The sequence below is a fragment of the Ptychodera flava genome, chromosome 1 (assembly GCF_041260155.1).
Source record: "Ptychodera flava strain L36383 chromosome 1, AS_Pfla_20210202, whole genome shotgun sequence".
Classification (NCBI taxonomy): Eukaryota; Metazoa; Hemichordata; class Enteropneusta; family Ptychoderidae; genus Ptychodera; species Ptychodera flava.
Genome location: NC_091928.1, coordinates 4480070 through 4494103, shown reverse-complemented (window position 1 = coordinate 4494103; position 14034 = coordinate 4480070). Strand labels below are relative to the sequence as shown.

Here is a 14034-nt window from a genome sequence, read left to right as displayed (position 1 = left end):
AGGAGTGCCTGTGTACTGGCCGTTTGTTTTTAAAATCTCTCCTCTAATTATAGCAACGATATCTTTCAATCTAGGGCCTAAAAAGATTGGAATCTTTTTCAACTTACATTCTCAAATATTGAAGTATGGATGGATTGTCATAAAAGCACTTGAAGTTCTGTAAAGACAGAACTTTTATATAAAACGTACAAAATTTGGACTAAAAATAAAAAATTTTGTCAGTGACTCCAATACAAATACGAAAACGAAAACGAACACGAACATAACTTCAGCATCGTTATAGTGCAATGGTAATCCAAACTTCATTGGGCTGTTGTATGATATAAGCGCAGTAAAAACATGACAAAGAAGTAAATTATTTTTCAGAAGCTTCAAAACATTCCTTTATAGCTACAGATTTTTTTTCTTTCTGTATAGATAAGTTAAAACTTTTAACTGCAAAAATACCTTGAAGGTACAATTGAAATGGCTGTTATTATTTGTACATTTAGCCCCAAGAAAGTAAACATACAAACATATGAACTGTTAGAATTTTTTCTATGAATATGAAAGCCCCACTAGCTGTAAATCTTGAATTTTGTTGACCTAAAAAGGCTTCCTATTTTCTCTTGTTTTCTTTAAATTCCACCCATTTACAGGATATAGTCTTTTACTGCTTTGCAAAACATTCTTTTGTGAAAAATTGGACAGGTAATTTACATTTTAACTATTAGTATGATTTCCCATCATACTACAAAGAAAACAAAGCATATGTGTCCCAGTTGAAAACAGTCAACACTATGCATTATATTGGACTACTCTGTTGTTTCCGTGAATATTCAAATGCATATATGCACAGTTTACACTGGTTTTGCTATATTTGCATGGGGTGCCATTTTACGTTGGGCACACATTTATTATTTTTCTTGTTCAAAATTGCACATGCAGTCTCACTGGGCAGTTAACAATACTTGTATTCCAACCCCTCAAAGAGCAAATTCCCAAAAACTTGTTTTAGTTCGGAAGTAAAATCACATAAAGAATGCTAAAAAATACAGCTAATGGAGCTTTAATAATTAATTTAATATAAATGGGCCATCCAGCACTCTTAGAAGTGTGAGGAGAACCCTATGAGAATGTTTGACATTTTCTCATGATAACATAATTTTCAAAATAAAGTGCGAGAAATGAAAAACCAATGTTTTAGCTTTTTTTCAAACACGTAAATTATACTGGGCAAGTGGTTTTCCAATTCGGGCAAGTGAACCGAACCCCCCACTTGCCCGAAGGGCAAGTGGATAAAAAAATAAGTGTCTTTCCCTGGATCTTAAATGTTCAGTAAAGATATTGTAACTTAAATGAAAAGCCATGTATAAAATATTATGTTAATCCCTCCAAAGTTCATCGCACTTCATACACAAATGTACAGAAGCAAAGGTCAAAGATTAACGATTAAAATCATTTCAACTTGACATGAAGGATTGTGGTTTTTTAATAAACAGATATGCAATGTCAACAGCCATAGTGGTCAATGTGATTGACTTCTGCTTAAATAACTTTTTAATGACTTTGCCAATACTTCAAGGTTTAATAAAAAAATGGATTACACTCCAACGTTGCTCAGCAATTGGATATCTCACTGATATTTTGATGAGTTGACTGTGAGAATTTTCATTGATATGATACTTGAGAATGACCTTGATCAGTTTAATGGTATCATGAATCTTTTTGTGGTATCTATGTATTCCTTATCACCTTGAAATAAATTTCATATCACGTACTTTTGCATTCATGATTTCATTGTTGCAGGCAAAAGGTAAGGGCAATGCCAGTAGATGAATGGTTATGAAACTGTGGTAACATTTCTGCCATACCTAAATATGAATGAAAACATTAATTAATATACAGAGGGAAAATATCTTGCGTAACTAGAAAACCTGGTAAAAATTTACTCTCAGGTATTACTTTTAAAACAAGACTCAGGTATTACTCTTAAAACCAAGATTGCACATTTCTACCCGATATGTTTGACATGCACAGGTCACAAAGAACACTAACATACAGCGTACCAGCTTAAACTAACTTTATCTGAGCAATATCATTAAAACTATTGTATTTCTGCTATAAAGTGTCTTTTTATTTTAGTGTGGGCCAATGGTCAATCATGCTGGAATCAATGTTTTTTCATTTCATGTGTATGTTGTGATCAGCAAATTAAAGATTTAATTGTGACTGCATAGAGATGATTTTGAAACAGGTGTACATTGTAGATGAGGAGAAATCATACTAAATCTCTTCAGAATAAGAAACAGATTCGTTCAAAAGGTGATAAAATCACAAAGACAAACTGTAAATCCACGAAGTAGTAGAAGTACAGGTACAGCCCTAGGAAGAGCTTGATCATCACTTCACTCAGTACAACACCTGTTGATTAAAACTGTACACATAATTCATAGCCAGGCATAAATACCAGCTTGATTTTCAGTTTAAACATTCCTGGTGACGTGTGAAATCAGGAATGTGGAATCATCCGAATGAATCTATTCCGTTGGATGTACACTATGCACATATTTTCAGTTTATTATCAGGTACCTCAGAGACTGGAGGAATAGAGCGGTTATACCTGTATGCACTATTGTATTATTGTGAGCCTTTTCACACCTATCTATCTGTGTATGGTATTACCCATGATGCCTCATAAAACAATGGACAAGGATAAAACAATTGTGTTGAAATATTTATTTACATCATTGCAAGTTTGTGTACATCTCTACAGCAATCTAAAATGGGTGAATAATCTGTACATAAAATGACATACTGGAGAAATACCAAAATCTACTGATGTCAAGTTTATTACTATCAAAGGACTGGTCCATGACAGTGCAAATATTTCATCATTATTTTTGATTCCTAAATAATGCTTGTAAATCAGAAACCATGTCCTACATGACAGTTCAATAATCCGTTTAAAACATGGACTTATATGAAGACATACTGGTATTAAACTTAAAAGTTGCTGTCATGACGACAGAGCACAATGAATGTTGCCATTCACAATAACTAATCACTTTGATAACCAATGAATGCAGTCTTTACATTTATGTAAATGAAGTAACTGACCAATAAAAACTAATATTCAGTAGACCCCTCATAGACCAATATTCAGCATATACCTGTATACACCTGACAATCGATCAATAAATTGGCAAATGGCACAAATTTAAAATTGAATTTATCAATAATTTATCTTATCAACAGCGTTTTGTCAGAGAAGTTCAACTTCTGTTCTTTGTTCAAAGTTTTGGAAAGCAAGAATCTTTGGCTGACAGAAACTCCATGACTGGTGACAAATTCAGAGAAATTATGCAGTATGGCAGACTTGAAAACTAACAAAATGTCAGTGAAAATAAACATGAAGAAACAAATCATAACAAAACAATAATCTTCTCACTTGTAGACTTTTGATCAAAAGATTTTTTTGGTGAACACTTTGTATTTTTTCCATGTAAAGACAATTAACTAACTCATAAAAATACTGCATAAGGGAAATTCCTTGCTCAAACTTCAAATTTTGAGATTTGACACGCCTCATGACTGAGCAAAATGCTTAATGTACAAAATTTTAAAAGTTCCAAACAGTTCAGTTCATCACGTGTTATATTAACCAAACCTGTTCACCCCAATGCCCTATAAACAGGTCCGTAATCACAATTGATAACAATGGGTTTTGGGCCAAACCATGGTGGTGAAAGGGATAATTAAACTGGCTTTCAATGTCACAAGATCTGCTGCTTTGTATGCCTTGTAACATGTATCAGACAGTGTGCAGGACAGAGATTGTCAAAAAATTAATACACCTAGGTCACAATACACTGTTATTAACTTTATCATAATGGTTCCCTGTTGATCTAGCAATAAGGTTTGCCAACAATTGGGGATAAAATTGATACTGGATTCAAAGTAAGCAGTATTACAACTCAACTTAAGCCTAAGCACATTACAAAATAACTATGAACACATTACAACATAACTATAAACACATTACAACATAACTATAAACACATTACAACATTACCCTCAAGGTGTTTCACCTAATGTTATAAAGAGGCACCCCAGGCCAAGAAAATTAAGAAAGTTGAAGTGGAATCCACAATTCTTAGGACATTAGGGCATACTTAAAGGAGTTACAGTTATTAAACGATTTCTTAGAACTGTATTTCAATCATTGGTAAATGTAAAGGTTTCAATTTTGACATTGTTGCAGTATAAAGTCATAATACAAATCTACAACTCACTTTAGTTGCCACATCATTCTCACAAAGAGAAACGAGGTTGAGCATTGTTTGCTGATCTACTTTTACTGATTTTGAAATATTTTATTTATAATAATATATACTTGCAATGACCAGGCTTAGACTCCATGAAATAAAATCACTAGGGATATTTACTGTACTTGTTCAAGGAAGCACCAAATACAAAATAATTTTATCATATTCCACTTGTCTTGCAAAGAAATGCAAGGAAAATATTTGTCCTTCTCTGTGGCACAACAAACTCAGTTTTTAATTTACAGTTTACAGTAAAGCAAAAGAGATAATTTTTATCTACTTTGCAGATCTCATATGATATCATTTGTGAGTAATTGAGCTTTATGTAGGATGGGCTGACTAGAAAACATCGATACCACATCGTCCAATCACACAATGATATGCATGGATTACAGTGAACTGAATTCTTCAATCAACTGTGCACAGATAGTGAATGATGACAACAGTGTTTTTATGTTTAACTTACAAGCTTCTACAATAACCTGACATAGTATTCTTTGCACAGGCACTCCTGGCATACCGATACTGGACTTGACGAAATTTGGTCTCTTTCTCTAAAGACACAAAATTAATATTGAAAGTTGGATTCGCAATGTAGAAAGTTGACATAAAGGTTACAAACAGTTAAATGAGACACACTCATACTTTCTTAGATCAAACTTTGTTGAATTACAAACAAAAAAGATGATGATGCAAAGGTGTTGATGATGGCTGAATCATTTCACCAATTTAATTGTCCTTTTTGATGTTGTGTATCACAGTCTGCATTGTACCATAAGCTGCAATTCATACAAAATGTCTGTGAACAAACAAATTCAATATTTTTCCACCAGAAGAAGGGAAATTGTTTTGAAAGACAGTATTTGTATAGGTGCTATTTTTGAATATATCAAGTTCGTCAGAATTTCAGCTGTACATTCTTTGATAAGTACTTATTTTTTGCTATGTGTACTCTTGATCTAAATGGGAGTTTTCCACTCTAGACTTAAATGTGAGTTTCAAATTACACATTTCTGCCAAAATTATAGAAGAATTGCAAAATGTCAAAATGTCTGAATATTTGAAATATATGCATGTATATACAGGTAAAGAGCATGTGTAATGCAAAAAAAGAAATCAATGTACATATACCGTGGTACATGTACAAGCTGGCCTTTCAGACTGTGTGTTCAAGTTTTAAAAACTTGTCACGTCTACAAAGAGAAATTTTAAAAGTGGGTACATGTATGTACCGGTACCATTCAGTTATTTGTATCTAACATTTTCACTGCCTGTAAAAGTGACAGGCTTGCTGGTCTGCACAGCTGCATCTTTCAAAATTATAAATCCACGCCATTTACGTTTGGCAAAACTTCTCCAGTCCCTGCCGATGACACAGCACAGTCGATGATCAAGATGTGTCCAACCACAGCTGAAACCATTCCATCGGTCATGGAAAAATTGCAGACTTTGGGAAACCACTTGAGACTGGGTGATTTTGGAAGATGACTCCCTTGGGAAATCAATGAAGGAATCGTCACGACTCAGAAACATCCGGGAATGTGTGAGTGAAATACTGTTGAGAAATTCATGGAAATTTTCCATGTCTTCAACATAGGACTTCCACTGTTTTGTATATTTTCTCCAGTTATCACCAAATTTCATTGTTAGCATTCGCTCAAGATGCTTCCACCTGCCAGGAAAATATTCCCATTTCTTTGAAAACTCCTTCATCACAGACGGAATAGCTTCTGATGGATTTGTCTTTTCCGTCAGCAGGATTCTTTTCAGAAATATATCATAAAGAATGTGTTGCCGAATATATTCCTGCCATTCCTGTCCTGCAAATGTCCTCCAGTTTGCACCAATTTTCCGTATTAGGTAACAGTCCAGCTGATTCCAGCCATCCGGAATATCTTCCCATCGCCAGGCAAAGTTCAGTAAAGCTGTTCTCACTGCTTTCCTCCGTGCCAGCTGATCATTTGGGAAGGACAAATTCCCAATTTCCTTCATACGAAGCTGGACATGGGGTATTGTATCCAAAAACACCTGGAAGTTTGTGTTGGACATTTTCCAATGCAAGAAGACAATGTAACTGATGCGTCACACTTACTGATGTAATGTTCAATGCTGCAGTGCAGAACAAACTATCAGCAATGCCATCCAGTTGCTATCACTGCCGTAACTAATAACAGATTGGTAATAAGCTCCGTTAGTGAATTCTGATAAAGTTATTTTCTCAATCACCTGGAATCTTAAACTCAGTGTAGACAATTGTGTTCACTAAGATTACTGATATCATAGACCTGGCACTGTTAAACACACAACACAGCTTTATCAGATGCAAGGCTTTGTAGCAACTGATATCACAGACTGGCATGTAACTGTGGTCAATAAAATATACATGGACGAGGCCAAGATTATTAATTCCTCACTAAGTGCTCCTCAAGTGTTTAGACATGACTCCGAGATGGAAAAACGGTGATCAAAATTTCCACAAGCAGAAAAAATAGTTTAAGTAGAAGACAGCAGTAATATCTACAATGTACCGTTACCTTGGTATTAGTAGAATAGTCTGAATTCACATGGAAAACATCTCTCGGTAAAAATACTGACAGCAAATAACGTTGACGAAGTAAAAATATACTTGTTGCTGAGTAGCAGGGCAACTCAAATTAAAGTGCGTTAAATGTGAACGACACTTTGAGACTGGCTGAGATTTATGTAAGGTAGCTGAGTTTATGTCTGAGGTCAAACATAAAAATGCAATGGTCATAAATACTGCCACACACAAATCAGTTGTTGTCCCTCCACAATTGAAAAGACCAAACAAAGAAATTGATTTCAACACATCAGAGCAGGTGGTTCTGTAGCTCAGAGGGGATTTTTACAGAGAGTCAGTCAAATGAATAGTTTTACCAATCTCAGCAAAAATTTCTTGTTCTGCTGACTTCAATAACACTTCCAGAAAAAATCTAAAGACACCCCTGAAGGCTTTTTCCATCGGAGAGCTACGGCCACACCAAATAAATTCTTTATTTGAAGGACTTGCTTCAAATAAATGTTATAATACACAGTGTTTTTATTATACTCATAAGATCATTTATGGTCTAATTTCCTAAATCTTCTGTCAATACTTTTAAAATGTTTCATGACTACCAATAGAAATTCAACTTCTGACCCTTACTGACCCTGGATAGTGTTGAAACCCCCACATGGCAAATGAACCTTATTGTGTTGAACCTCAAACACCCTCCCCCTCCACCCTGTATGGGAGTTTAGAATACAGTGTATGCTATACAATTAAATAACAACTCTAGACTGTAACTGTCTGGTGCACTACATATTTTGCTGAAATAGAAAATTGGACATTTGAAGTTTTGACACATCTTTGAACTATGAGAATATCAAATCAAATCTGAATGGTGAGTGAATATCACACATTAAACCATCAATGGTGTATTGTGGCATTCAGTCAGTGTAAAGAAATAGCACTGATTGCAAATGACGTCATTTTTCTTTTCATTAATATGCAAAAATATTGTCCACATTTTCTGCAAGAGACTGACGAAAATAAAACCTGCCAGTTAGTATTACAAAGGATACTATTAGGTCACACTAATTTATGGCTCAGACTACAAGCTGCAATGACAGCAATGCATACAACAACGAAATCTGTATGAATTTCAAGCAGTAGCATCCAAAGCTGTACACCTGCGGCTAAATTTAGTAAACAAACCTGACATTGGCATAATTCTACGATTGCAGCATACATGTATCCCAGACAGTAGAACTATAAAACACCTTCACATCTACATGTCCATATTAATTTGAAAAAATATGGTTCCAAATCATGATGGGTATACATATATAAGAAAACATTACTTTTTCTTCAAGTTTGATTCTTTTGAAGTTTTCTGTGTACAGGCTATTCAATCACTTGAATAATGTACAAGTTTGGATATTAAAAGCAATAAAAAATGTTGCATAGGTAGTTTTACTATACAACAAATCTCATACCACAGGTTGTAACAATATGGAAAGCTTTGACCAAGGTAGTCATTTGATTTTTTACAATATTTTCAGTTGGATGTTGATCTATCATAATGTATCAACCCAACATTTATCTGTTCAAATACTGGTATTAAAAGTAAGACCACATCACAAATGATGTACCAGGTATATCCCAGGCTCTCTAAAGTTACATTATGCAAATTAAGTTGAATTGACAGGTATGAAGATGAACGTTACGTTTTCTCTTGTAGAAAAATGATCACTTGTCCCAATGATTACGCGTGGAATAAGAAAAGTCAGCAAAGCTGTGTGAGGGCGCTATACTACATGTAGCAGCAGGTTTTACTGTATATAGTTACATGTATATAGACATGAGGTTTCATATTGACACTGTCATCAAAGTTTCATTTGGTGAATAAATTTGAATTTTCAAAAATAATATTGTTCAACATTCTGTTACCCCATGAGATGTGTCAAGTTCAGTTTCTTTATTACAGTATCAGGAGCCTAAACAATTGTAGATTGCCCATCACCGACTATCACTATAAATAAAAGTGATAGTGAATACGCTGCTTATATATACAGAGGAACAAGAACATAGTATATTCCATTTGATAATGAGAAATAAAACAATAGTACAATGAAGCATTCCCAAACAATCATATCATGTGCCACAGTCAGGGCAAGGAATGTTTCATCAAAACATTTCTTTCCATACTTTGAAAATTATCATGGGTTTTATAAAGATGAAATTACAATCAGTTTATCATTTGATGTTGTTATGGCATAGACAACAAAAAGCAAGGCAGATAAAACACTGTAAGATAGATTGCCACACTCTTGTAAGAGGGGAGACAAATTGTTGTAATAATATTTATTGTATTATAGCTTTATCAATACCAGTGAATTTTGTGATGTCATCCCCAGATTATTACTGATAATGTATTTCAACTTCACTATCCAAGATTGTGGCCCCAGATGTTTTCTACTTCTAAAAATTCATTGGCATTGCCAAATATAACGTACCCATCCTGGCTGATAAATGACTCAAGCAAACTTTGCACTCCATAATGTACTCAGTTTTGCCTCATATGTTATATTGTGTAAAGTTTGCTTTCGTCTATTATGGGCCAAGAAGGAGTATCGCTTAAATATAATATTTTGGAAGATAGCACAAGTTACAGGCCTTAAAGCTGGAAATTTTGATGTGTCTTTATATTCCCTTTGTTTAAGCATAGAGGTTAAAAAGATATCTCTATGGTTTACATTGATTTAGAACTCCATGTGTTGTGAAGGATTGATGTACTGGTACATTGTAGGGATGGCAAAACTCAATCTAATTAAAGTCCTATGTAGTGAACAACTTCTACACAATGGTGTTGTGGTCTTTAATGCCACTGTACTGTAAGGGAGGGCTGAGGAAAGGCCACAACACGATTACATATACACAGACCCATCTCTACATCATATTTATAGGGTGACCGGACGAGAGGCCCTCCTATTCCCTACAATGGGCTGACACAAGTTTTCTGAGAGTGAATGCTCGAAATCGAAGGCATAAAGGGGGACCCAGGTAGTGATAAATTGTACAAATTCACCTTAAAGTATGCAATAGTTGTGCACATTTATGTCTATGAACAAGGTAATGACGTGAAAATCTTGAAGTTTATGAACACATTTTGTCAACAAACGTCAGACGGGACGCCATCTTGGAAGTCGTCTACTCGCACGCGAATGGTCACTATGAGAGATCGCGTGAACGGAAACAGTTGCATTTCACAGTGAATGTTGTGAAGACTATGAAGTCAAGATGAGTGCAAAAACTTCCTAAATTTTTTTTGTCCTCCGAGAAACTGCTGACGAAATTTTTACTTTGAAACGGCTATGACTTTTGGCATCATTTTCCAGGAGGGAAGGAATGGCCATGCGGGCAAATTGTACCTTAGATACTTTTCTACTTGTTTTGTGCCCTAAAATAGCTCAGCTATGCAGCGCAAATTAGCGCCCACGGGTTTTCCAAAGCAGGAAGTTAAGTTCGCAGTAGTGCCGTACTTGAACAACATGCTTTTTCACCAATGCGCACCTGTCTCTGACCAGAAACAATGGCTTGTATCCATGATACTGTAAACACAGAGGTCAGTGTGAGGACAATCTTCCATTTTCTTTCACTGAGACTCATCAACCCATACAATATTCTCACAGAAATAATTTGGAAACTATCAATGCGCCTTTCACCAGACTCATTATTGTACAGTTAGTCATCTTTGAGCCATTTTAACAATATTTGATCCGATTTTTGGTCATATTGTCTCATTATTCCTCATTACAATATTCTTAGGGAAAGAATTTGGAAACTTTGATTTTCCAGAGGCTGCCAAATTGTGATCATGCTAATTAGCCAAATTATTTTTTCAGATTTGGACTTTGTACCAACACTTTCAACAGGTGCCATCAAGATTTTGGCAAAAAATTTCAGTTTTAAAAATCGTCCGGTCACCCTAATATTTAATCAGATTGAACAATGTTAGATTTCCAGAAGTGTTAGATTTTATGAACACACTCCTCCTCCAAATGGGGTGGCAATTTTTCAAAACTCTCGCCCTTGACTCAAATTAGACTGCGGTGGGCTCCAATCTCCGAAACTGCAGTGATGTGACCCGCAGCTTTTCCGCCACTTGTATTGTGGGTATTATAGCTCTGCATGGCAACGGGGCGACGTAACCATGAATACAGCCCTTCCAAGTTCCATGCAAAGCTACCCTCCATGCAAATACATCGCCATCATGGCCCATTGCGGCAAAGAAAATTCCTCGACACGGATAAGATACAGTTCAGTTCAGTTCAGTTCGGAAAAGGGAGAGATATCCTTCACCGGATAATAGATCCCTCTGGCAAACGCATAAAAATAGATGACGGTCAACAGCTTAACAGGTACACATGTAGGAGTCGTAGGAGTTTTGAAGGCATTAACACTGTCAGAGTTAATGACCCACTCAGGCAGGCTGTTCCATTCGGTAACTACTCGACATGGGAAGGAGAATTTACGCAGGTCCAATCTGGATGTTGGTTTTACTAATTTCTAGAAATGACCTCTAGTCCGGGCATCTCTGTTTACTTGCAGGGAAACACAACATGAATCAATTCCATTCAAAATCTTGTACACCGGGATCATGTCTCCTCTAATTCTTCTAGCTTGTAAGCTAGTAAGTTTCAGTAATCGCAGTCTCTCTTCATAAGGTAGTTGACATAAACTAGGAACAAGTTTGGTTGCACGTCTTTGCATTTTTTCTAAAATAAAAACATCTTTGGCCATCCACTGCGACCAGGCTTGCACAGCATATTCCAAGTTAGAATGTACCAACTGTCTTTTGACTTATAAGACATTGTCCTTTTGATCAAACCAAGCACCTTGTTTGCTTTTCTGGCTGATTCCACACACATTCGGGTTGGCTTTAAACTTTGATGTATCAAAACTCCTAGGTCCTTTTATTCCTCAACACTTTCCAATTCAGTACCATCCATCATATAAGGGTAGTTTGGATTGTTGGAGCCCATGTGTATTACCTTGCACTTGCTTACGTTGAAACTCATCTGCCATTTATCAGCCCAAGACTGAAGTTTGCCGATGTCCTCTTGTAACAATGAAGTGTCCTCATCTTGTCTGATTGCTCTATATAATTTAGTGTCATCTGCAAATTTTTGATTGACGATGCAACTCCTATGTCAATGTCATTTATATATATTAAAAACAGCACAGGCCCTAAGACCGAGCCTTGAGGTACACCACTACACACATTTTGCAAGACGAAGATAATGACAACCCGTTGCTGCCTATCTTGTAACCATGCTTCAATCCACTGTGTTATTGATCCAGAAATTCCATGACAGTCCAGTTTTTTTATCAATCTTTTGTGAGGGACTTTATCAAAGGCCTTGGCGAAATCCAAATAAATTACATCAGTTGGGTGACCATTGTCGATACATTGAGTGACTTCATCCAAAAATTCCAATAGGTTGGTCAAACAGGACCTTCCATTCCGGAAACCATGTTGAGAATTAATTAACAGATCGTATTGTGATGCTGCAGCTACAAAACGGTAAATAAACTTCCTTTTGATGAAAAAAAACAACTCTAATTAAATAGCCAACAGCATCTTTTGACGTCAGATTGTTTCACACTTACCCATGTACTCCTCTGTCTCTTCTGTGTTCAAATCGTCCATGCCCGCCATGTTATTTTCAAATTTCCCGCAAATGGAGTGCGAAGTTGAGACGACAGCGACGCAAAAACCTGTTCTGGCAGTGCAAAGTTGGCTGAATACATGAACGGAGGTTAATCTCACTTGGTAAAACTTGTCAGTTGATCATAAATACATCACCTTATTGCGGACAAAGGCAGAAAACGAGCCGAAGAACCGTAGAAGATTAGCTGAACTTGAAGTGAGCGCGGACATATTGTTTTGAGACGATACCGACCTTTGACCTCAGCCCGTTCACGGACGCCCTCACACCGTGTTTTTTACCAAAAAAACACAATCGTTTTCAGGCATTGGAAACAGTCTTTCCTAAAATGGAATGTATTTACTGTAACACAAGTTCATATGGTGTGAAATACTCTGCGTTTCGGTAAAAGTAAGGTTAAGGTTGACCTTTAACCCAATATTTTCAAAAAGCCTGCCTGTGGAGGGTAAATCAGTCTTGGGAAGATTTATTGATGAAATTTTCATTTTTTCCGTCAACAGCGCCGCAGTATTCTATCCGTATGGAAGGTCTCTCATTTCTTCTTGTCTTATAGTAATTATAAAGTTCCTTGTTTCCTGATTAAACTGATTAGGTCTGACTAAAAATCTATGATGTAAAAGCAAAAGGTATTTTTGGTGATTTAACTTTTGCATTTGACTTTTTTTATAAGCTTCGTATCTGAATAAACTCATTAACTAAACACAACTTTCACAGTATCAAAGGAGAACAAAGGCTTAAAACTCACTTAGACAGTCAATGTTGAACTTTCTCCCCGACCGCAAGATCTCTGCCTTTACAAACTATTTTGCATACCTTCCTGATGCTTGTGGTTTAGCATTAGTTGTTCGCTGGAGACCATCTGTTGAAAGGATCTAAGGATATGTCTCAGTACATACGAATCAGAAATAGATCTGTACAATGTGTGTGGTCGGTCCTGCGTTTTACATCACTACTATGTCATATCTTAAGATTTTGCGTGTAACATTTATCCAGCCGCTGATAAAACTGATCTTCAATAAATTGCAGTTTTAATGCTGCCAGTCTTGAAAATCTACGTACACATGTATTCGTTCAAGCATGGAAAATTGGTGTAAGCAGTAAGAATTACAGTTTTGCACACGTAGTGTTTGAGCTCCGTAGGCTGTGACGTTTTGTATTTTAAGTACCCAAAATATCTTGAAACTCCCGCAGACATTTGAATTATAAACATACAGCGATATGACTAATTAAGTGACAATCATTTTTCAGAAGCTTTCAATGATGTAAACATGGCAGGGTCGAGAACTTACGATGTATCGGTATAAGTCTATAGACTGCAAATTGTGCAATGGAGAACGACCCCAAAGTTTGCTGAATATCAAAGATGCACGATGTTATCTTAACGAATCAAAACAAGCAGACATTTACATGATAGCGTTCCCTTTAGAGGCGCAAGGTTTTTCATCAGCTCAAGAGAGTCATCTTCACTCAGTGCGTCGCTTGTTCGTATTTT

At 36.0% G+C, this 14034-nt stretch overlaps 1 protein-coding gene across 1 annotated transcript in view; it reads right to left on the bottom strand.

Moving 5' to 3' along the window:
• LOC139122113 (uncharacterized) overlaps window positions 1-12782 on the bottom strand; it is a 45235-nt gene extending 32453 nt beyond the window's left edge. Inside the window, exon 1 of the mRNA XM_070687543.1 lies at window positions 12484-12782. Coding sequence (XP_070543644.1) covers window positions 12484-12532 — 49 coding nt within the window. The 5' untranslated portion in view covers window positions 12533-12782. The remainder of the gene's footprint in view (window positions 1-12483) is intronic.
• Window positions 12783-14034: the final 1252 nt, after the last annotated feature.